The 24,131-nt window shown below is 46.9% G+C and overlaps 5 protein-coding genes and 1 long non-coding RNA gene across 6 annotated transcripts; 1 reads left to right on the plus strand and 5 right to left on the minus strand.

Moving 5' to 3' along the window:
• On the minus strand, positions 265-2,222 carry LOC110434444. Its single transcript, XR_002451941.1, has 3 exons — positions 1,065-2,222; positions 795-960; positions 265-720 (listed from the first exon to the last, which is right to left on the minus strand). It is a non-coding gene; the product is annotated as an uncharacterized LOC110434444 (long non-coding RNA).
• Positions 4,298-7,921, minus strand: LOC110434824. Its single transcript, XM_021459561.1, has 4 exons — positions 7,609-7,921; positions 5,974-6,332; positions 5,548-5,746; positions 4,298-4,918 (listed from the first exon to the last, which is right to left on the minus strand). Exons 1-4 carry the CDS (start codon positions 7,919-7,921, stop codon positions 4,833-4,835), a joined length of 957 nt encoding a protein of 318 aa, XP_021315236.1. The 3' UTR covers positions 4,298-4,832.
• LOC8070607 lies at positions 7,920-10,128 on the plus strand. Its single transcript, XM_002452348.2, has 3 exons — positions 7,920-8,093; positions 8,196-8,443; positions 8,556-10,128. Exons 1-3 carry the CDS (start codon positions 7,920-7,922, stop codon positions 9,604-9,606), a joined length of 1,473 nt encoding a protein of 490 aa, XP_002452393.2. The 3' UTR covers positions 9,607-10,128.
• Positions 10,344-13,511, minus strand: LOC8070608 (probable inactive purple acid phosphatase 2). Its single transcript, XM_002454075.2, has 2 exons — positions 12,758-13,511; positions 10,344-11,743 (listed from the first exon to the last, which is right to left on the minus strand). Exons 1-2 carry the CDS (start codon positions 13,454-13,456, stop codon positions 10,490-10,492), a joined length of 1,953 nt encoding a protein of 650 aa, XP_002454120.1. The 5' UTR covers positions 13,457-13,511; the 3' UTR covers positions 10,344-10,489.
• LOC8056479 (cytochrome P450 86B1) lies at positions 15,656-17,423 on the minus strand. Its single transcript, XM_021459562.1, has one exon. It carries the CDS (start codon positions 17,375-17,377, stop codon positions 15,656-15,658), a length of 1,722 nt encoding a protein of 573 aa, XP_021315237.1. The 5' UTR covers positions 17,378-17,423.
• LOC8056480 (vacuolar protein sorting-associated protein 20 homolog 2) lies at positions 20,245-23,384 on the minus strand. Its single transcript, XM_002454077.2, has 6 exons — positions 23,119-23,384; positions 22,207-22,359; positions 21,896-22,048; positions 21,227-21,310; positions 20,604-20,760; positions 20,245-20,509 (listed from the first exon to the last, which is right to left on the minus strand). The coding sequence occupies exons 1-6, from the start codon at positions 23,218-23,220 to the stop codon at positions 20,484-20,486; spliced, it is 675 nt and encodes a 224-aa protein (XP_002454122.1). The 5' UTR covers positions 23,221-23,384; the 3' UTR covers positions 20,245-20,483.

The raw sequence follows: 24,131 nt of genomic DNA on the forward strand, positions 1-24,131 counted from the left end.
CATAAGATGGTTCTGTAGATTCTTTAAAAACAGAAAGCGAAATTGTCAGGTTGGCAGAATTGGCCACGATACAGCGAACACAAACAACAAACTGTTAAACCTCAACCTATCGTATGTGCTTTAACTTCAAGAAAAGAATATCCTATTTGTTCTAGGCCGGATACATCACAAATAACCAGGGACGAAGCTAGGAAAAAAAATAGGAGGGGCTTAACAAAAATACTATATTGACTTAGCTCTACTATAACCTTTCACAATAGAAAATATATAATAATTTGAATTAGTTTTATATTGAAAATATCAATGAAGGATGAGATTCACAAAATATATTATAAAAATAAAGATCTCAGCCCACCTTATCTTATACATTTATGTTTAAAATTGGAAGAAAATCACTAGAAACTCCATTGACGCAGCAGCGATAGGGGGGGGCTAGAGCGTCCATGCAAATACCCGTGGGGCTCAACAAGGTACGTGTAGAAGCACCCAAAAAAACATATGTTAGAACAACTCTTTCGATATCAGTTGTTGTACAAGGCACTGCCCCTCTGGTTCCTCGAGGTAGATTTTTTTAATAAGATAGTTCTGTAGATTATTGACAGCCTCAGAGTGTGTTTTGTTGCCTTGTTCTTTCAAAGCTGGTAAAGAGCAGCGCGATATTACATCCAGGATTTTCTTGAACTGTGATCCATATTTCTTGTGAAGCGCAAAACCAGCCATCTGAGAGCACAAGAATCCCAGTAAACTGCATGCATGCACAAAAACAGGAGGCAAGTCTTGAAGTGAGTTTCTACCTTGAGAAATGCTTGAAGGGCACAAGCAGTAGCAGTGGTAGCTGGTAGAGCACTGAGGAACATGGCAAGCCATTTCCATCTCTCAGCTAAGCCATGACCATGAAGTAGACCTTTGGGGTGTCCTGGTAACCTATCAATCTGAGTAATCTCCACTTCGTGCTTGTGCCTAAGAAATTACAGATATCATTTGAAAATCTAAAGTTCTTTCAAAGTTGGTAGAAAGCAATAATATCTGTATTATAATAGTACATGACACAGCCTGGTACATACATCTACATTAGAACTAGCAGTCCCTTAAACGTTTTGGGTGTTTTTCTCATCACATTTGCTATGACAGCCAGAAAATAGCATGCAGATGCTTTAGAACTGTGTATATGCAAACTCTGTTGAAAGCTAGAAGATAATCCATGGCATCTGGTACCTGAGAAAAGAGACATATCAGATCAAGTCATGAAATGTAAGAATATCAATAATAATCTTAGTGATTGTTCCTAAAATATTCCCAAGATCTCAAGAGTACAGCAGCAAATATTGTCATAATAAGAGACATCTTCATATTGGTGGGCTTATCTTAATTAAGTTAAACTAATGTCTAATGTAAGATCACAAGTGCCCCAACTCCCAAGTGGCCAGGTCATAGGAAATATGAGAAATCCTGTTACCGTGATGGGTTAAAATTACAGCCAGGTAAACGACAGATTAATTTTAAGACTCAGTTGCCTTGTGTCACTGGCATCACCCTGTTCTCTTGAGCTTATCTACCAAATATGTCAGTCATTCAGCGGTGTTTTTCTCTCACAACAAATCAGCGAGCAATACTTTCAGCCATGACTTTTCAGACAAAGGAAGCAGAGCATGACCTTCGTAAGTTTCAACTGTTCACTGTATCCAAGAAAAGATCACACACATTTCATCCAGCTGTCATGTTCCACCTTATTATAACATGATTGCAAATAAGATTCCTGACCTGACTATTCTATTTTTTTTGGTGACATAGCAGTATGATTCCCAAGCTTCAAACTTACAAAAATAGAAGTTCCTCATAATTCTATTCCTCGCAGTTACGTAAGAAACAATACTTTTTTGAAATAAAAGGAAACAGTGCTTCCCAAGTAGAACTAGAAGCAACTAGTTTCAAGTATCAATAAAACCAGTAACCAAGACTGCAATATGTGCTCTTGCGCCTTTTGAAATATGTAGGAGCTCTCAGAAAATTTCAGGCTGCCAGAATCTTGGTCAATGATTGATACTAAATTAACACCAGAAAATTAGCAGCAATAAGAATTCTTTGGAGACAAGAAGAAATCTGGTTTGTGACTAATAGCATGACATATCCACAGATCAGTACTAAACTAACAGCACCTAAGTAGCAATGATAAGAATTCAATGGTAAGTAAAGATTAATGGCAAATAATATTTTAAAATGACGAGAGACCTGGTTTATGACTAATAGCATGGCATATCCACACGCAAAGGCCAAACTTCCAAAGGTTTTGTCTGTTGTATTTCTGCTCTTGACATTTGAAATAAACTGCATAGCATACCAGGTCAGTTATGTGAGTAAATGAATATTAATAAGAACCATTATATTATGTAAGAAAAAGCACAACTCATAGGATTACAAAGCCTACTTGATAAGAAGGCCAAGAAATCCTAAGGAATAGATGAAGGTGTTAATCCTTTAGGTCTTAATAGCAACAAATGCGAGGGTACACCCAATAGCATACTACCCTTTGAAATAACTGAAGTTATGTTGCTAGTTACTACTCCCTCTAATCCAAAATACAAATCGCTTAGATTTAAGCAAAAGAAAAAAAAAGGTGTGTGTGTGTGAATTATTGATCCTTCAGTAAGTAATTAGAGTGGGTGGGAGTCGTGGGAAATGAAGACACTTGTATTCATTTACTAGTGCAATTAATTAAGGACAAACAGAGAGGTAAAAGATGGAAAAGTACCTCGAAAGTATAGGGCAGCCTATGTTTGATGAGAAGTGAGGTCTTGGCAGTGCAACTTATATTCTGGAATAGATGGGAGGAGTACAAATTATTATCCCCTGTTACAGCCTATGTTATTCAAAATGTTCAATCAATACGACAGGCCAGAGGTTGTAAGTATGTAACTGTGTGATGGACACAAGTCACTACAAAAATTTAATACTTGAAAATTTGACTTACAGAGTTTTAATCATGCATTTGTTTGGCTTCCCACAACATAAAACCTTGACTATGCTACTAATTAATTGAAAACTATTACAACAAACAGAGGGTGGCTTAAAGAGAACAAGCAATCAGGCGGGGACAATCTTGTCCATCTAAAGCTTTAATAAGCTCACTAGCCCTCGCCCAGCAACAAAGCATTGGGAAAGTAAATTATGCACAGACAAAATATCCACCTCAACAGTAAGGAACAACATGCGATAACTTTTTTTCTGACCATGCATAATGAATGGTGATAAAAGGATGATAAGTTAAGGATAAAGCAGAAATAGAAACCATGGAAGGATGCTCATGCGATTGACAACATTAGATCCAAGCAGTATGCATCCACAATTTTCAGGTGCTTACAGGGAATTGGGATAGATGCTATGGCCTGTGTCAGATAAACAGTAAAATGTATTGGAAACATGATGATACAAAATGAAACATAATTAAATCATTGTGGTGGCAACATGAATACAATATCACATGATAGTATGTCTCTTCTAGCCATAATGCAAGGAATGATATTATAAAGCTTCCCTAGAATTATTGAAATCACAAGAGTGTTCAGTTATGTGCATGCCAAGCATAAAGCATATATTGCATTATCCTTTTAAGAATTATAACGCAGATATATACATCATTCCGTTGCAGGAACATCCATTTCTCGCAAGCAATAACACCAATAAAAGACAAGCCTATTGCTGTCAACTGTTACTAATCTATGGGATCTGAGAAGATAATCACTCCTGTAGATGGAGATGACTATATACTTATATAGAGAGCCTCATGGGCCATTGACTCTATGTGACTATGTCTATGTGGAAAAGGCAATTATGGAGGAAGCATATGGAGATGCTAGAATGTCTAACATTGCTCGTGATGAAGATGGGCTGCTTGAATGGGCATTAAGAGAATCAATGAGGGATACAAGGAGGTCAGGTGTTAGCTATTCACCATTGTGTGGAGCAAGCGGCAATAGCCTGCCAACAACCCACCTTTAGGGAGAGCAAGTGGCTCGGGTAGTCAGACTACAATTAGTAGGTTCTACCGGAGTCCTAGTGTTTCACAATCTCCATTTCATTTAGATTTGGCACGTGGTAAGGCACAGCCGTAGCCTAGGGTGGATATTATCAGGGAATTTCAAAGTGAGACTTGGAAAAACTTGCTAGCTATAGAGGACCATCTATCTCTCTTCCTTGATGGAATAATCACTCTTCTCCAAGCTGTTGGGTTAATTTAACGGCCAATACAAAATATGGGCAGTTAGCTTTCCTCTTAGGAATACCATTGGCATGGCATGGATTCACTTCAACCAATTTTTTCAAGTCTCACTTTGGAATCCACCTGCAGCATAATGTTCACCGAGGCTACGACTGTGCCTTACTACGTGCCAAATCTAAATGAAATGGAGCTTGTGAAACACTAGGATTCTAGTAGAACCTACTAATTACAGTCTGACTACCTGAGCCACTTGCTCTCCCTAGAGGTGGGGTGTTGGCGAGCTATTGTCGCTTGCCCCACACAATGGTCAATAGCTAACATCTGACCTCCTTATATCCCTCATTGTTTCTATTATTGCCTATTCAAGCTGCCCATCTTCATCATGAGGAATGTTAGACCTTCTAGCATCTCCATATGCTTCCTCCATAATTGCCTTTTCCACATAGAGACGATGCTCCTTAGCATCCATCCTATTCTTTTTCCATCTTGTATTCTCTCCCGACATTATGTTCCTCACAAACTTTGGCGCATTTTGGCATGACACCACATCCCCCACCACTCCTGCCAGATGATTCCGCAGATGGATCACACCTCCACTTTTCCTTCTAATCAAGCATTAAGCACAAATGAATCCATTGTTTTTCCACTTATCTCCATGGCTCGAAGGCTCCCTAGTTGGTCGTCGTAGATGCACCTCAGTTCCTACAGTTCAAAAGAAAGAAAATGAAGTAACTTGGTATTAAAATGTGATTTAACTTATATCGAACTGAAACCTTAGCAAAATGAGTACTCCGGGCTGTGCACAAAATAAATTAGAATATGGTGTAAAACATGTGCAGCAAGGATGGCAATATTAAGTATACACAAATGCATTATTTCATTATCAAAACAATTAACCAAATCATGAGTAAACTAAACATAGCATTGATCAAAATGTGAGCTAACACTAATCACAGCAGCCCTACAAATTCTGTAGGTGGCACTCAAGATGTACATCAATGATGCTAACATGCATTTATATATACAGTACTTATACAACATACTAGATGATGATTTAGATAATTTACCAAATATTCACACTATCCTTTTTGGATAGAGGAAAACTACTACTGCAGTATGACGCTACTGTAAAAATTGTAGAACAACTATTAATAAGCTAGTATTACATTGACACAAAGAAAAAAGCTCATATTTGTTACACTAAGGCATAGACAAAGCTCATACTACAATATAAATATGTGCTGGATAAAAGTAAAACCACTGGAAAATAGCCAAATGCCGTGCAAAACCATTGCAGTGCGCCACCACTGCAAAATCATATGCAAGCTCACCTGTTTTACTCCTCATAACATCGGTGGCGCCACCGGAGTAGCTGCCACCGTCATCACCAAGTACCTTTCCCTTCCCCTTGCTGCAATGTTGACGCTCCATCACAGCCGTTCTGCCTTGCCCACCAATGGCATTGGGGTCTCGTTCTTCTATCCTAACCATGGCGCGGTGACACTGTGACAGCCCGGCGATGGAGGGTGCCTGGTGGGCAATGGTGGTAGCGCGAGTGAGAGGCGTGTGGGCTGCTACCCCAGGCTACGACGGCGGCGTGGTCAAGGGCAATGCAACCTAGACCTCAACTGCAGAATTGTACAGTGAGTGCTAGTCCAGTGGAGTAAATAAATTAGTACTAGTACTAGTGAGTACTACTCCTGATAGTGAAGGGCAAGGAATCGAAGTGGCTTGCGGGGAGAGCGTGAGGTACTGACCATGTCATGCCTGCAGCATCGTATGCGGACGGAGAGGCAAGGCGCAGAGAGGTCAGAGCCCGCAGCGACGGAGCTGGAGGCTGCCTCGTCCCCGACGTCCACCGGGCGGGCGCAGAAGCTTCTTCCACCAGCCGGACCGCTCGAGCCGTCGCTGGACGGCGAGGGGCTGGCAGCAGCTGAGCAGCGGGTGGCGCGGACGCGCGGTGTCGCTGGCGGCGCTGCCGCTGGCCGAGGCCGACCGGGCCTGCGGCGCGGTGCTGGCCAATTTGTTTGGGTGGGGTTATTTGTTGGGCTGGGCGGCGGGAACTGGGCTTGTTCGGCCTTTTTGGCGCGAGAGTTGGGCGGGATGCCAAATTCGGCTGAAACATTGGCCGATACAGATTTTTCCGGCACCCATCGAAAACAGCGAGACGGCGAGAGTTTGGAATTTTAGGCCTTATTTAGTTGAAAAAATACAAAATGGACACTGTAACATTTTATTTGTATTTAATAAATATTATTTAGTTATAGACTAACTAAGCTCAAAGAAAATTAAAGGCAAATTGTGTAATATTTAATATTTTATATATGTGCCGCAAAACTCGATATGATAAAAAAAACCTTAAAAAATGTAAAATTTTTAGAAATTAAACAAGGCCTTAGGCGATATCGAGGCCTTGTTTAGTTCCAAAAAATTTACAAATTTTTTTATTCCTTGTCACACCGAATCTTGCGGCACATACATGAAGTATTATAATATAGATTAAAAAAATAACTAATTGCATATTTATTTATAATTTATGAGATAAATCTTTTAAAACTAATTAGTTTATGATTAGATAATATTTATCAAATACTACCGTGTTTATTTTGCAAAAAAAAAGAACTAAAGAAGACCTGAAAACCCTGCCTGCTATTCCCGCGAGCAAATTCCTGGCAGACACACCCGCCTGCAGTAGGCAGGGGCCAGCTATCCCGCGTGAGAGTGCACACACACGCTGGCAGCAGTCCCGCCTGAAGCGGAGGCCAGATACTCAGATAGCAGGTGGATCCAAATGTAGTTAACCACTAGGGCCTTGTTTAGTTCCGAAAAGATTTCGGATTTCGGTACTGTAGCAATTTCGTTTATTTGTGACAAATATTATTCAATTATGGACTAATTAGGATCAAAAGATTCGTCTCGCGATTTCCAGCTAAACTGTGTAATTAGTTTTTGCTTTCGTCTATATTTAATGCTTCATGTATGTGCCGCAAGATTTGATGTTTTTTTTTGATGAATTGTAAGATTCGATGTGACGGAGAATCTTGAAAACTTTTTGCTTTTTGGGATGAACTAAACAAGGCCTAGCACTAGTGAATCCAGACCATAATTCTCTGGCATCTTAGCACCTCGTGCTCTAATGAACATGCGCAGTTAGCCAACATGAGCAATGTTCTTCGGTCCCCCCTAGTTAACACGCTAACAACTGTCGCTAGTAATAAGTCCGGCGAGGTCGTCGTGATCCGACATTTCTATGTTGGCCACTCCAACTCATCACCAACCTTCTCCAGATAGTTTGATTTGTTTTTACCACGCGCAGATACGAATTAGGAGCACGACACTACACCGATCCATCTCATTAAAAAGCATTACAAACACGCGCTCATCACACACACTCCTGGACGCCGTAGCAAACAGAGATTCCCCCGCCGCGCCGCGCCGCGCCGCCCCGCACCGCACGCACGCCATGTGGCTGGTGTCGTCCACCCTCCGCGCCGGTCTGTGCCTTTTGCTCGCCGTCGTCCTCGCCGGGCACGGCGAGCCCGCGGCGGCCGTGACGCTGTCGACGTCGTCGCGGTGGATCGTGGACCCGGCCGGGCACCGGGTGAAGCTGGCCTGCGTGAACTGGCCGTCGCACCTGGACCCCGTGGTGACCGAGGGTCTCGGCAGGCAGCCCGTGGGCGCCATCACCGGGATGATCGTCTCCATGGGGTTCAACTGCGTCCGCCTCACGTACCCGATCGCGCTGGCCACCAACGCCTCGCTGTCGGCGCTCACCGTGCGGCAGTCCCTCCTCGCCCACGGCCTCTCCGAGACGGTCGGCGGCGTCGAGGTCAACAACCCCAGCTTCCTCGACCTCACGCTCATCGACTCGCTCAAGGCAATGCCCAAAACCTACTGATCAGATCGAGGATCGGATGAGCTAGTGTTGTTCGTTTTAGTAACCTTCAAGCTTTCTCTTTTGGCTGGCTATGCAATGCAGGCTGTGGTGAACGCCCTGGGGGAGAAGAACGTGATGGTGATCCTGGACAACCATATCAGCACGCCGGGGTGGTGCTGCAGCAACGACGACGGCAATGGGTTCTTCGGCGACAGGGACTTCGACCCAAACGTGTGGGTGGACGGGCTGGGCAGCATGGCCACCACCTTCGCCGACGTGCCCAACGTCGTCGGCATGAGCCTGCGGAACGAGCTCCGTGGCCCCAGGCAGAACTCCGAAGATTGGTACACGTAAGTTCATCGTTCACCATTTGCAGTCGGTCGATGTCCAACTGCAGTTTCTGCACGTACATTTTGCTTCAACAAAAAAAAAAAATCTGAAACTGCACCCACCGGCATGCAGGTACATGCAGAGGGGCGCGGAGGCGGTTCACGCGGCGAACCCTCGGGCGCTGGTGATCATGGGCGGCCTGAGCTACGACTACGACCTCTCGTTCCTGGCCGCGCGGCAGGTTGGGGTCAGCTTCGCGGCGGAGAACAAGCTGGTGTTCGAGGTGCACTGGTACAGCTTCTCGGACGCGCGCGCGTGGGAGGCGGAGGGCGCCAACGAGGTGTGCGGCCGCGCGGCGCGCGACTTCGCGCGCCGCGGCGCGTTCCTGCTCGCCGGGGGATTCCCGCTCTTCCTCAGCGAGTTCGGCGCCGACTCCCGCGGCGGCGACCGCAAGGACAACCGCTACTTCCCGTGCGCCGCCGCCGTCGCCGCGGAGCACGACGTGGACTGGGCCTACTGGGCGCTGCAGGGCAGCTACGCGCTGCGGCAGGGCGTCGTCGGGATGGACGAGGTGTACGGCGTCCTCGACTGGTCATGGAGCAAGCCCCGCAACCAGACCGTGCTCCCGAGGATCCAGGCGCTGCAGCGGCCGCTCCAGGGGCCTGGCTACGGCGAGGCGCTGCCGTACACCGTGCTGTTCCACCCGCTCACGGGTCTCTGCGCGGTGCGGCGCGCGTCGGCGGCGGCGGCGACGACGCTGGAGCTAGGCCCGTGCAACGAGACGGACGCGTGGGCGTACGCGCCGCCGTCGTCGACGCTTGTTCTGAGGGACGCCGCGGCCGCGGCGGGGGGACTCCCCACGTGCCTGCGGGCCGAGGGGCGTGGCCAGCCCGCGCGGCTCGGCACCAACGCCTGCGGCGACCCCCTGTCGACATGGCGCCTGGCGACGGACTCCGCGATGCACGTCGCCGTCGACGCCGCTGCTCTTGGGCTGGGCGGCGGCGAGGACGGCGGCGGCGGAAGTGGGATGCTGTGCCTGGACGTGGGCACAGACGGCAGGAGCATCGTGACGAACCCGTGCGCGTGCCAGCGCGGGGACGGGGCGTGCGACCCGGAGGGGCAGTGGTTCAAACTGGTCACCAGCACGAGGCGCGTCGCGCGCAGGCCGGCCATGCTCGCCTAGATCCAACTGCAACTCTGGAACACTTGCTAGCTGGGTATGTGGGTTCATTAGGATCATAGGCGCGCTATTGGTTGGTGCGCTACGAAGTGTGTAGGATGAACACCGGAGTCAGCAGACGGGATGACGTATGCCGATCTTCTGACAGTTAAGGGGGGGAAAAGAGATGAAAGAATCTAGTACTACTAAATTGATCTAAGGAATTGATTAAACAGGAGCTATGGAACAAACTCGTTCTGCTGCGCTTCCATAATCTTTCCTGATTCATTCCTTGCGCTCAGTCCTCTCTTGACAAATTTGGTATTTAGCTTAAACCTCCAATTTCGAAAACTTTAAACTCATCGAATGCGCCTTTACGAAATCATCTCCATGGGAAAATCAGAATGTTCTCTTCTTGTCACCCCACAAAAAAGTCTGCCAGGCCAAGTTTGCCTGCCACTTAAAAAAAAGGTCTCTGAAAATATTCTGTGAGGTAGTGTTCATGGGCCTCTAGTTATTTTAAGAAGAGAGATAAAAAGAGCTCCATGCTATCGTACATGGACAAGCTAGAGCCGCGCTCCTCCTAACATGCATCAGTATTTCATAGCCAAAATGTGGTTCAAGGCAATCTCTAAATAGTTTTCATATACCTTTTCTAAATATTTAGTTTGAAAGAAGGAAGTTTATTGATTATATCATTAAATCGAGTTGACACAACAATTTTGAAAGCACCCCAACCTCTGCACCAAAGGATACACACAACAACTTCAATCAAAGTTACATACTTAACAAAAATAATCAGCCTAAAGGTCAAATATTTAGTTGGTATATATATATATATATATATATAAGTTACAGCGGAAAAGAAAGAGTAATTACCAACAGAAACGAGTAAAGGGTGAAGTAACTAGGATTCCTCATCTTGTACAGGACTCCAGCGTGCAGAGTCCGTCTTCTTTCTAACAGTGAAGCCAGCCATGAAACCGAGCAGCATCGCAACCATCACGCAGCCAGCAATTACCATATATGTCAATTTTTTGGGCATTGCACCGACCAGCTTATGTTCATCAGGTGTGCTATCAGTATCGACTTGCCGCGAGAATATTTCGACCATATCATGGACTTGCCCATCATGGTTCCCAATGTACGCTAGTGTCAACTTCTCCCTTGTGGCCACAAGTTTAGTGTACCCGAACTCACCGCTGCGGTACATGGACCTCTGTGGCTGAGGGAATATGGGATCTTTGGGGTGGTCAGGTCTCGGTTCCCAGCTTGGCTGGTGGTCTTGCCCAGCCATCCCAATCACAACATGTGCAGGAGCACCAGGGTACACAAAGCTTGACGACGTGTTAAGGCACTGATAGTTCTTCATGGGGCAGAATCTCTCATACCTGTGGATATGCCCCCACAGAGCAAGTGTCACGCCGTGTTTCACAAAGAGAGGTTCCAGATGCTGAATCATCTGCTCCCTGTGAGCTGTGTCCTTGACCTCATTGCTTGAGGTGTACATTGGTCGGTGACCCTGGAACACGATGAACGGTGTTCGACTCCGGTTGACACTCTCAAGGTCAGCTTTTATATAGTTGTACTGATCACTGCCTTGGGTGAAATCGGTTTCAGTGGACATGTAAACAAAATGGACAACACCTGCATCAAAGGAGTAGTAGAGATTCCGAGTGTCAGGAGCAATGGTGCCAGTAGGGAAAGAGGAGTTTCGAGGCATTCTGAACTTGATGCTGTATGGTACTCCACATTCACCGCCGCTATCCTTCCCGTTATATATGTTTGCAGCCCAGGAGGGTTTCCAAGGTTGGGAAGGCCAGTCATACTCATGATTTCCAATGCAGACATGGTATGGTGTATTCGCGGCAATAGGTTCAATCTGCTCGAAGAAATGATCCCATAACCATGCATAACCTTTAGCATAGCTGATGTCACCGATATGTGAAATGACTGCAGGTTTGTCTTTAAGGGCTTGGAGATCACGGAGGATCCATTTCACAGTTGACAAACTTTCTTGAGGTGTTCGAAAGTAGGTGTTGTAAGGAACATAAGTGCCCAGATCACCAAAGAGGAATGCAATGGTCTCATTGGCCTCAATGTCACGTGAGATGAAGCTGTATGTCTCACTCCAACCTCCTGAATCATTGCCATTGCCAACCTACCAATAACAGTTCAAACTTCAGTTTAATAGTAAGCACTCCAGAGAATGTGCCTATTTATGCAATTTTAGTAAATCAGAGTGCACTCTTAGACATAAAATCTAGAATCTTAATAAAAAAGACTCCATAGTAATTATGATCCTACAATTTGGGATCTTACCATTAGAGTTTCAATACAATTCAGGATCATGATTTTAACAAACTTGCTTATGTAGTCACGGCTCTCAATAGATAGGATACAACAATAGTTGACATAGCTCAAAGTAAGGTTTCAACTAAGCACATGTCAAGCGCATGTGGAGATGCGATGAAAAAGGGAAAACTTGGAATGAGATAGGAAGTCACTTAAATCGGTATCATAGTCTTACATACAATAAAATAAAGAGTGCGAAGTAAATGTATGGACAATTTCAATTTTGTAGGTCTTAGATTTATCCGAAAACTTCTAATACTTACGTTGTAAAATTGAGCCTTGTGCAGGATACACAAGTTTATGGACTAGTTGCTGTAAGCCTGTAATGCAAGTAGTGAGTGATTCTGGTAGGCTTTGGTTCCCTAATCGAAGCACACAAAAGTAAGAATTCCTGCACGAATACAGGAAGCAAGCATAAAAAACTTGACTATCAAACTGAAGCTAGTGTTGTAAAATTAAATTTCGCACAACTTTGAGATGATCCAAGGCCCCAAACTAGGATGTTCGGATGGGCAGATCCACAGATGGGGAACCAAATTAAATCCCAAGGGTTTATCATTTCAAATCTGAAGTGACTAGTAGCAATTAATCGTTCCAATCAAGTTAGAGCCAAACAAGTATCCAACAAAAGTATTTTTCGCACCCAGATTGACAATCATTACCAGCACCACGTGCTACAATGAGCACTGTTTATCACAAAATCAAACTCTCAGATCACAATGAAAGTACTACTGGTAGCCAAAAGTCAAAACCTCACACCTAATAATCTTATCACTTGAAGTGGAAACTATCAAAATTCATGCAAGTTCTATGTACCTACCTTGTAGAAGTACCTTGTCCCAGGCTGCAATCCCTTCATCACGGCGTCGAAGACGAACCCAGGGTGCCGCCACCCGACGCTGTCGTTCGCCGGGTAGTCGCACATGTGCCGCTGCTCGTACGTCCTCGCCTCCGCCGGCACCTCTTCCCACTCCTCCTCGCGCCGACCAGCAAGCCCGTACCTCACGAACCTCCCCCCGTCGTCGCCGCACACGAACAGCACCCGCATCTCGTCCACCTCGTCGGTGAACGCCAGGTGCAGCTGAGCGGGCCGGGCGCCAGATCCCTTGTAGGTCACATTGCCGGAGACGGCGGCGCGGTGGCTGGCGTCGGGGACGGGGAGCGTGTCGCCGTCCTGCTCTTGGTCAACGCGCCGTCGTCCTCGGAACAGGCGGAACTGGTAGGGCGCGCGCAGGTCGGGCAGGCGCGGGAGCGTGAGGCTGCCGGCACCCGTGGCCCAGGAGGCGGAGGAGTTGAGGAAGAGGAAGCCGAGGTAGTTGAGGTCGCCGGAGGACGGCGGGGAGTAGATGGCGACGTAGTCGAGCGGGCTCGGGTCGGGGAGGTCCGACCATCGGAGGGTGATTGCGTGGTCTGATTTGGTCAGCGTCGACGGGGTGGCAGCGAGGGTCGTGGTGGAAGAAGTGGGCTCGCCGGCGGCGAGGTGGGCGACGAGCAGAAAGAGAAGGGCCGACGACGGCATCGGAATACATTTGTTTTTCTAATCTTAAGTTCGTAACTTAAGCTTGAATTAACGACTGTGCGTAGGAAGCTCAGATCAGGTTAAACAAATCCTTCACGATCGCGGTTCATGTGAGTTCAGTTGACTCCGCGGGGAGCAGCGGGCAGTGGCAGTTGGCACGCGACTTCCAAGGCCTTGTTTAGTTTCAAAATATTTTGCAAAATAGACACGGTAGTTTTTTCGTTTGTATTTGACAAATATTGTTTAATCATGGACTAACTAGATTTAAAAGATTTGTCTCGTCAATTCCGACCAAACTGTGCAATTAGTTTTTATTTTTGTCTATATTTAGTACTTTATGCATGTGTCTAAAGATTCGATGTGACGGAGAATCTGAAAAATTTTGTAAAATTTTTTGAAACTAAACAAGACCCAAATCCATGGTTCAACGTTGCCGCCCCGAACGAGCACCACACAGCTAGTTAACTTTTACTTCTAGCTGCAAGATGTTTGCATCTCACCAGTTAAGATGTGGTCGGAGTGTTGTTTTTATTAAAAAAATATATATGTTTTTTACTATTGCCTGGCTTATAGTTAGTTGATAAGAATAGTTATCAGTCGTTCGCAGATCATTTGGATCAATTGAATATCCATTAGCTGTCATTAACTGAATTTTCAGATAACAGTTAGTTGATCCATCTGTTGAGGTTGTTTATATCTCTAATTTTTAGCAGCTAAGTTAGCGTTTGGTTGAAAGACTGATTCTGAGACAACAAAGTGGAATCAGTCATCTGCTAATTGGGACTCATCTTTTTTTTCTTTCTTCCTCTCCCTTCCTCCTTTCATATGCAGCAGGGCCCTAAGATTTACTATGCATTCTAAGTAATAATAAATTAGACTTTGTTTTGATAAGAAAATCAACCTAAGCTGGGCCCAAAACGTGGCCTGCATGCTGGAGGTGTCATGATCGTGACTTCCTTGCGGAGACAAAGCCACCACGGCGATTAAATTTCTGTAACCCTTCTGCCTTCGTCGCCTAGATAGATTTCCAGAGTCTAGTTCTCGACTTCGCCCTCACCGTTATTCGGTGTTATGTTGGACAAGATTGAGGCCTTGTTTATTTCCATCTAAAAATCCAAAATTTTTCAAAACTCTCTGTCACATCGGTTCTTTAGACACATGCATGAAATATTAAATATAGACGAAAATAAAAACTAATTATACAATTTGATCGAAACTTACGAGACGAATCTTTTGAATCTATTTAGTTCATGGTTGGACAATAATTACCACAAGCAAACGAAAGTGCTACAGTGTCGTAAAATTTTTCAGTTCCTGATTACGAGTATATCATTGAAGGTTTCGTTTCAAAGAATGCTAAAAGAATATCACTTTTCAAGTAATGATTATATAACAATTATAATTCTTGGTCTATGCTGCTATACTTTGTAAGTAATACATTGATATTTGTTATTATTTTCTTATTTTGGCACTATACCGGGATGCCGCTGTCGCACGGCGGCGTCGTACCGTCCTCTGAGATTGACATCATGGACTGGTGAAGTTGAACACTGGCTGGGGACCTCATGGGCATGATGTTACCCAACCCCAATCCTCGCAGGACTGGGATCATGGGGTTCTTAATTAGCACCACTGATTCGGACGTTATTCCACTGCGATTACATATAAATCGCCACGTCCGCAACCAACCCTGCTTGATGCATCATCCATGAGCACTTGCAGGTCGTTGTTGCATCGCGTGACAGATACAGGGACTGGGAGCACAGTGTTGTCACTATCCACACGTACGCCGACGCTGGCGACGCCTACGTACACACAGGGAAATAATGGCATTAAATATATATTAACAGAGTATAATTGTTGTGAATTGTATGAAACAATGTTTGTAATTTCAAACAGACAGAGCAAATGAACATCCGTTTCATCGTTTGTTGGAGCGCACACGGTAAAAGTGAATTGTCATCGGGACGGCATTTCCCACGATACAAACACGTACTTACATATACACACAGAGAAAAACGATCGAAGTACATATAGCACAATTATGCCACAGTATATATATCCATGGGCTCATTCACCCATTTTTCATTCATATATTAATTTGTGCATTGGACGTCTTCCGCCCTTAGTAACTTTTACTCTTTCCCGGGTGGTGTTGTGCTTCATCCCCCAGAAAAAAAAGGGACCTCGAACTGATCTTCAATCTTCCCCTGTTCGACGAGAAACCGATGATGAATCCATGAGTATAAATTTAAATGAAACAGGTCGTGTTAATTTTTGAGGGAAAACAGTCGTGTTAATGGATTGGAGCGAGCACCCACCTGCAAGATGAGCTGCAGCAGGCACAGGGTGGCGGAGCTCGTGCCGCTGCTCCCTGGCGACGAAGCGCACCATGAGCCCGTTCTTCACGTAGAGCGTGGTGTTGAGCTTGGGCTTCACCTCCTGCCCCGGCACCACCTCGACGCGGAACCGCGCCAGCACCGCCGCCGCCACCGTCTTCATCTGCGTGTAGGCGAAGCGCTTGCCGACGCACAGCCGGGGCCCCGCGTTGAACACCACGTACTTGTAGGGGCTCTCGGCGCCGCCCGCGAAGGCGCCGCTCTTGTCGTTGAGCCACCGCTCCGGGCGGAACTCCAGGCAGTCGGGGCCCCAGGTGGCCTTGTCCCGCCCCATGGCGTACGTGAAGTAGATCACCCGCTGCCGCGCGCGCACCGGCGTGCCGTCCGGGAGCACGTCGTCCTCCAGGGCCTCCTTGAAGTCCACGGGCACCGGCGGGTACAGGCGCATGGACTCGGTCAGCGCCGCGTGGAGGTAGTCCATGGCCCCGACGTCGCCGCCGGCGCGGGCGATGTCGTCCAGGACGCGGGCCTCCACGTCCGGGCGGGAGGCGAGGAGCCAGAAGAACCAGGTGAGCGCGACGGAGCTGGTGTCGCGGCCCGCGAGGATGAAGCTGATGCAGAAGTCGCGCAGGAACTCGTCGGAGTAGCCCGCCGCGGCGTCGGCGGGAGGGTGCGGCGGCGGCGACGACGACATGAGCCGCGAGAGGAGGTCGCAGCGGCCGGCCAGGTCCCCGACCTTGCGCAGCTCGGCGCGGCGGTCGGCGACGGTCCGGTCGGCGAACTCCCGCACGGCGCGGGTGGCGTCCACGAGCGCGCGCTCGGTGCCGACGCCGAGGAGCCGCTTGGGCTTCCAGACTAAAGGCGGCGTGTAGAACCTGGTGAGGGAGAGCTCCGTGGCGCGCTCGAACGCGCGCGCGAACGGCACGTCGGGGAGCCCGTCGGCGAGGCACCCGGCCTCCACCCCGAACGCGGCGGCGCAGATGTTGTCGAACGCGAAGCGGAGCAGCACGTCCTGCAGGTCCACCGCATGCCTCTCCTGCTCGCTCAGCGTCTCCAGCAGCGGGACCAGGCGGCCGCGCACCAGGCGCTGGATGGTCGCCGACGAGAACTGGAGGAACCGCGCCGAGTGCATCTCGGCGCTGGCCGCCTTCCGCTGCGCGCGCCACGAGTCGCCGTCGGCGTTGAAGATGCCGCCGCCGAGCAGCTCCGCGAACCGCTCACGGTAGTAGGGCCCCTTGGGGTAGTTGTCGAAGTTGGCCTTGAGGACGTGCTCCACGTTGGCCGGCACGGAGGTGATGACGCCCGAGGAGCCCCCGCCCCAGGTGCCGCGGTACGGGAACGTGCCGCGGCACCGGGACAGCGTCGCCGCGCCCCAGTCGTAGACGTCGCCGAGCGCGATGTGCGCGGACAGCGTCGGGATGATGCCCACCACCGGCCACAGCATGGGCTCGCCAGGACGGGACGACAGCCGGCTCCTCACCGCGCTGCAGACGAAGAGCACCGCGGCGGCCACGGCCAGGTCCGACGCCCGCACGTACTCGTGGAGGAAGCGCAGCGCCATGGCCACGAGCTCGCGCGCCATTATCGGCCGGTCACTCGCTCTGCCAGCAGGTGATGAGCAAGCTGGCTGTGTGTTTGGATGCAGGGCTTGGAGCTCTGTCTCCGATGCTATATATAGACGACGCACTCGGGAAAGTGTGCTCGCGCGCTCGCTCTGTGTGCTGTGGTACACGTACATGCACTGCTGCCGGTGGGTGCAGTGGCGGTTGGTGTATCTCGTGTATACGTGCGCCGGGGGTGGAGCTGGCCGTGCGCGTGGAGAGAGAGAGCGACGGATATCCGTTTGCATGGAGATGGGACCCGCGGCCGGAGTTGAGTGGCGGTGCGTAGCACTAGCACCTATGCCTATGCGGCGGCGGGCTTGACGCTTGACCGGTCGATCGTCGGCCCGGCGGCGGCGGCGGCGGCGGCGCTAGCTGCAGACAGACGCGCGCGGTCTATTCGAGCGGTTAGGGAACTGTGCTGCAGCCGGTAGAGATGAAGGAAGGAACCGCCGCATTGATGTCTTTTGGATGTTGGAACGCGAAATTCCAAAGTGCCCATGCGCGATGGCCTTATCCCTGACGTATTGCTCCGATCCCTCACGACGAGTTCGCCCGCGCGGGTGCAATCTGCTCTCGCCGGTGCTCCGAGCTAGCTAGCAGATCCATGATGGTTACTCCCTAGTCCCTACTAGAGAGTAGTATGATGTGCTTGTGCAGTAGTGAGGCTGACCAGGCAGGTGGATGGCACGATGAAACAGCTACCGACCACGCTTTGCCTTCGTTTGTTTCTCCATGCCATGCATATATGAAGTACGTACGCTAGACGCTAGTAACTGATGCGCAGAAGCTTACGAGTGTCAGTGTCGCACGATTTTTGTTGTCTACCGACGTTGCCAGCAAGCCACCACTACGTCTACAAATTTGTGCTTGTAGTGCATACAACACATAGACAAAACCGACGTGAGCTTTTGGTCTGCTCTTACGATCGACGACGGATACAAAATGAGGAGAACAAAATAAATAAATAAATAAATAAATAAACAAAAGGAACCGGGACATCGTCGTCGTCCAAAAACAGACGTGTGGCCCCCACGCGAATTGAACCACATAATCCCCGACGCTGATCCGGGCGCGACGGCATGTTCAGCGCAGGTTTCCCTGAATCGCCCGGGAAGCCAAACGATCGCTTCGAAAGGGCCCGTGTCAGCGTCACTGTTTGGAGAAAAGAACGAGATCAGCGAAGGTGTGGCTAGCTAGCGGTGCACTCACGCGCTGCTCGCCCAGCAGGCACGCCGGGTGTGGCACATTCTGCGTGTTGCGGCTCCAGAGGATCCTCTCTTGCACACCGGCATTCAAATCGAAATATGTATACTCTTTTTTTCAAAATAAACAAAATACATATTAGTTCATTTATTAAAAATAACACGAGAAAGAAAACGGCAGGCAACCATCTACCGATTATCATACAAGTTTCCGAATAAATAAAAGATTTTTTTGTGTTAAAGTTTAATTGAAAATAAAACAACACATATGCACACTACCGATACCGTAGGCATACGCACACTGTTTTGAAGGCATTGGAACTCCGGAAAAGTGCATACCAAGTACTATAGTTGCATCGGTTGGTGGAAGAAACCGAGTGTCAACAAGTGGTAATTGGTAGCAACCAAGCATTGATCAGCGGTCACAGGCCTTGGTTGCACAATAAATTTGAAGTTTCCCCGTCAGCTGCCCGTTTCGGCAAAGCCTCCCGATCGAGTTCTCCCCAGCTGAACATTTTGAGAAGCCTTGTGTGTGCAAATAGGAAGGGCAATTAAACCGAACGGTTTTTCCATTCCATCCACACCCAAACACCAGCCTTCCGTGCAGCATGCGCCATGCTCCTCGAGTGGTCTCTCTGGACATCGAGAAAAGCTGTGTAGAGCTATGGCACCGGCCGGCCGTTTCAAACACTGAAACAAACATACGTGGTGATCCATGAGCCACATTTGTATGTATATGAGCATCGATCCAATCAAACGAAGAAGCACGGTATTGTATTTGCCAATGAAAATTCAGTTAGATCAAGCATCCAATCGAACCGACAAAGCGACCCTCCATGGAAATCCAACTACTACTCGCATAACATAACGCGATGGCAAATCACAGGTCGTATGTAGCAATCATCATATAAGTACATGATGATGTACAACAGCATTGGGATACGATACGATTGCAGTTTTGCACTGTCTAGCCGTTGCGTTGATCTTCACGATGGATTTGGAAACGAACTGTCGCGTCAGGTTCAGGCGCTATCTAGTGAGCTGCCGCAACATATACCCCAGCTATATCCAATCGGCAATTAACACGGACGACAGATGGAACAGTACTTGGTGACGTGGTTGTGGTCTCTGCGGTTTTCTTCTGAATTTTTTGTGCCTTTTCAACACCCGAACTTGAGTTCCAATCTGTACACTGGTATAATTGCTCCGCTACAGGGCAACACGTTCACAGTTGAACCATTACGTCCAGAAGAGAACACACTAGATCATTGGAAACTAGTAAAAGTTTGTTAAAATATTCCTGAACACAAGTACTCTGTAATCCATAGGAAAAATACTTTTTGGTGTTTATGACCTGCTTTTTCTGGTGCAAACCACAGTTTCTTTTTTCTTTTTTATAATTAAATGAAAGAGACAGCAAAAAACTAGCACCTTAAATAGGCAATTCAATGTACTCGATACGGCGATTCAATGTACTCTGATTGAGTGCCAGAACCACAAGCATGTTTGAATATTTTATTTTACATGTTCCACCAATTAAATTCAAGAAACAAGTGACACCTACAAATGGCATATATTTTACAGCTTTGGCAAAAACATACGTATATTCATACGGTGTAGGTATATGCTTGCAAACTTCAGCATTTCTGCCTTCAAAGAAACACAATGAAAATATATTATGTTTACCCCGTAGGATTTGACTGTAATAAATGGGCACTGAGAAATCCAAACTGGTGATAATTGGTAGTCAAGAACAACAAATTTTCTTGCTGTCTGTACACAATAAAATTCTGATATGGCTGAAAATGAGATGGTACAATGAAATGGGGTATGTTACAATTCCTGCAAACTAAGTGTGCCCTATTCATCTCAGTTCCATCCACTATGCAGGTAGTGGCTCCTCCAAAACTGTCGGCAAAAAGTATATCATCAATGCACCATATAAACAAAAAAAAGGCACCTAACAAAAATATAGAATGAGATAATAACACGAGATCAAAACCTTTGGTCTTTTCTGGAGCTTCAGGCCTCTCTGGCACTTTAGTAGGCACATCAGGAAGCTCAATGACCTCATCGATGTCCTCAGATGCAGCTTCTGTGTTAGCCGGAACAGGTCGTACTTCAGTAACAGGAGCGTCTGGCAAAGACTCAGCGGCAAGCTGCAAATAAAGGCAATGTTAGAACTTAGAACTAAGATAGACTTTAAACTAGCAAGACAGAAACAGAACCGTCTACATCTCACTTTAGACTTTGAAGGTTAAATGTGATTGCTCAAAATCATAGACTGTACCATGCCACTAAAAAGAGGCCAGAAAAAAAAATTGGAGCCTTTCAAGTGCTTACGTGAATATCCGGTCAAAAAAAGTGCTTATGTGAATAGATAAAATGAATCAGAATAGCTAAGGATCATGGGAGAGAGACTAATCAGATGTTAAGCCCTGTCATGGGCCTTCTTTCTGGTTCGGCCCGAGCAAGGACAATATTTATATATGAGAGGAGGATTTATGACCAAGAATGAAACTTAAATCTGGTCCAAAGTGGAATTTTCAGTCTCGTTTGTATAAATGGCATAATTTTGGGTTGCTTCTCAACAGATAAGAACTCTAGATGCTTTGTTGGCCAAACCTGAGCTTCCAAATTTTCAAACTCGGCCATAACAGCTTCTTCATCCTCAGCTGAAAGCTGCTCGCCCAGAACAGCATTTATTTCCTGAAATTGACAAGTGATTGGAAAAGTCACTAAAAAGACAATAGGCCCATTCTTTTGCAGTTGGGACAACATCACAACAATTCAACAGAAAGTATGCTTTTTATGAGGCCCTAAAAGGGAAGCAGAATATAGAACTACTTGTATATAGGTCACAATTTCACAAGGGTGATAAATAGTAGTCCCAATCATATTTAGTCATTTACTACCTACATCCAACATCATAACCATGCTCAAAACTAGTTATGATGAAAATCTGAAAATAGGCACACAATCATAGCTGCCACAAACAACTGGATGGAAACAGACAATACTTATATATATTCAGACAGGATATGGCTACACTCCATAATTTCACTCTGACGTGTTGCTATCACAATGCCTATACAGTATAACAAGTTGCTGGTAAAAAAATCAAAGGGGGTATTCACCAAATCTGATTTGAGGTGCAATTGTATGTATCTTAATAAGGATGCTGCAAATGAAGTTACTTAGAAGAGACAATCCCAAAGAGATTGGCAGCGGATGAACTCCAAGTGCATAGTGCCCCTATAGAAATGATCAAATGAATAAGTTAATTGAACTTACATCTTGATAAGCCTTAGCCTCGGCTGTGTCATCCATCAGCTTTTGGACATCATCAATGTTTATCTCATTCTGTATAGACTTAAGGGCAGCGTTTCCAGCCTTCAGGCTTTCAAATACAGCCTTTTGTTTACTTGCTAGTTCAATATCTGCCAGCTAAAACAAGTGAACCCAAAATACTCTGTCAGGTTATCACACATCAAATTAAGAAACTCAGTGCTCCTTAACTTCAATAAGAAATGTAGAACTCCAGCCCTACACGACAATATTTAATAATTGGTATTAAAGAACAATTATTTGAATGAACTACAAACCTGTTGTTCAACATTCATTTGCCATGTGTCAACTTGTTTCAACAACTCTTCCTGAGCTTTCTTCTTCTTCAGAGCAATCAAAGCTCTGTCTCTCTTCTTCTGTTGAACCAGCTGTCGTGCAGCTTCCTTTTCTGCTTCGATTACCTTCTCAAGCTGGAAGGGAAGAGAAGCATACATAAATACACTCTTTCTATACTTTTAGCAGAAGTGATATTGAAATGATTAAATGTGAGGAACTGAGGATCATGACCATCTAATCAGAATAGTTAGCACCTGATGACAACACCACCAGTTGTATTAAGCTAGAATCAAAAGACAAGTATAACATCCAAGTACATTAAGTTAAACTGTCTGTACTAGCTAGCAAATTCCACAACTCCAACACACCGATTATTATAAAACACTGTAACGTGTAGCAAAAGCAAATACGAATTTTGGAATGCGCTGCAGAAACTGATGTATTGATGTTCGGACGAACAAAATTAGCAGTTTTAACGTTCACTGGGAATCCTGGACTATAGCATGGAATTACAAGGAGACGGTTTCTCTTCACTCCCGGTCACCAGGCAGATATGTCAACCTGGATCGGTGCTGTGACACGACTGTGACGACTCCAATCAAGGCACCCTATGCGAAACTAACCAATTGAGACGCGATAATTGAGCCCTGGAAAACTAGAAACTCGCAAGTTACTCCGATGCATCAATCGACGCCACTCTATCCAACTCCAGATCCCAATTGCCACATACACCCGCTCCCGCGCGACGGCCGGAATCTGATACGATCCCACGGCGCGACAGAGAGGACGGCCGAAATTCGACACGAGCGAAGGGCGACGGACCATCCGTAGCTCGACATAGGGTAGGGTGCCGCGGAATGGAAGGCGAGGGGAGGGGGAGGGGGGAGACAGACCTGCTGCTGGAACTGGGCGAGCTTGCGGCGCTGCGTCTTGAGGGTGAGGATGGCCCTGTCGACGTCAGTGATCTTGGGCTTCTTCACGAAGATGTTCCCCATCCCTCGCGCTCGGGTTCTCCGCCGGCCGGCGAGGTGGCGTGACGGCGGCGGAGTCGGAGACGAGGAGGGAAAGGTGGACTGGACGGGGACGAGACGGTCACGGCATCATTACAGTTGAGCCGTTCGGTGCCGGCGGGGCAGGGTCTGTCTGTGGGTCCTGTCCTGCTCTGGCGGGACCCATTACCGTCGACTCGTAACTTCTCTTGAGCTTTTTTTTTTCTTGTTGTTTTATAGATAAACTAGTAAATATGCTCGTGCGATTGCAACGAGATATATAAGTTTTAGTATTGGAGAGAACAAATGACCATAAAAATTTTTCATTATTTAAATAGTATAGTAGGCTACCATAGTTTAAATTTTTGGCACTAAATCCACAATACTAACATAAGTTGTTTGGGCGCCCTTCCTAAAAAATTATGATGTTGCTAGTTTCAAATTTTATTACCTTGAATGAAGGATCAGTTTTCTAATTTGTTTTTAGTAGCATCTCTATTTGCTTTCATGCCAATATTGTGATCTTGTGGGTCTCCATATCAAGTTTTTTCTTTGGGAAAAACTGCCAGCTCAAGATTCTCGCTGCACGTGGCACATGCGACCTGTCCATCAAGACCCCCACAAGCCACACGTCCGCAAAGCAGCACACCTGCAACCGCACGAACCCTGCTGTGCAATTCACCAACTCGCAAAAACAGTCCACTGTCTCTTCTCGTCTCTCTCAAATCTCTTATCCTTTCCTCTCTCGGGTCTACAATTTGCCCAGGATCTAAGGATGCTGCTTGGTATGGCATGGGATAGCTCGCTTGAGCTCGCTGTGCGCAAGCTGCGTGAAGCGGTTTGAAGCTCAGGTGGATTTGATTTTTGGAACGTGGTGCTTCTTCGATTCAGGGCTCCAAGCCTCGGCTCCGGTTAAA

This window comes from Sorghum bicolor, chromosome 4, assembly GCF_000003195.3.
Source record: "Sorghum bicolor cultivar BTx623 chromosome 4, Sorghum_bicolor_NCBIv3, whole genome shotgun sequence".
In the NCBI taxonomy this organism is placed as follows: domain Eukaryota; kingdom Viridiplantae; phylum Streptophyta; class Magnoliopsida; order Poales; family Poaceae; genus Sorghum; species Sorghum bicolor.

Bases quoted from the DNA above. Each gene is read 5' to 3' on its own strand.
- LOC8070608 (XM_002454075.2), bottom strand. From the start codon at position 13,456: ATGCCGTCGTCGGCCCTTCTCTTTCTGCTCGTCGCCCACCTCGCCGCC. The intron at 11,744-12,757 runs GTAGGTACATAG...TGTTATTGGTAG, and splicing joins GGACAAGGTACTTCTACAAG to GTTGGCAATGGCAATGATTC.
- LOC110434824 (XM_021459561.1), bottom strand. From the start codon at position 7,921: ATGGAGACGATCATCCCGGTGATGGCGCCCACGGGCTGCCTGCCGAGA. The intron at 5,747-5,973 runs GTCAGTACCTCA...ATTGCCCACCAG, and splicing joins GATGCTGCAGGCATGACATG to GCACCCTCCATCGCCGGGCT. The intron at 4,919-5,547 runs GTGAGCTTGCAT...TTTGAACTGTAG, and splicing joins TGTTATGAGGAGTAAAACAG to GAACTGAGGTGCATCTACGA.
- LOC8056480 (XM_002454077.2), bottom strand. From the start codon at position 23,220: ATGGGGAACATCTTCGTGAAGAAGCCCAAGATCACTGACGTCGACAGG. The intron at 21,311-21,895 runs GTAAGTTCAATT...TGTCAATTTCAG, and splicing joins AGGCTAAGGCTTATCAAGAT to GAAATAAATGCTGTTCTGGG. The intron at 20,761-21,226 runs GTTTGGCCAACA...CTTTATTTGCAG, and splicing joins TTGAAAATTTGGAAGCTCAG to CTTGCCGCTGAGTCTTTGCC.
- LOC8070607 (XM_002452348.2), top strand. From the start codon at position 7,920: ATGGGGTTCAACTGCGTCCGCCTCACGTACCCGATCGCGCTGGCCACC. The intron at 8,094-8,195 runs GCAATGCCCAAA...TATGCAATGCAG, and splicing joins CGCTCATCGACTCGCTCAAG to GCTGTGGTGAACGCCCTGGG. The intron at 8,444-8,555 runs GTAAGTTCATCG...ACCGGCATGCAG, and splicing joins AACTCCGAAGATTGGTACAC to GTACATGCAGAGGGGCGCGG.
- LOC8056479 (XM_021459562.1), bottom strand. From the start codon at position 17,377: ATGGCGCGCGAGCTCGTGGCCATGGCGCTGCGCTTCCTCCACGAGTAC.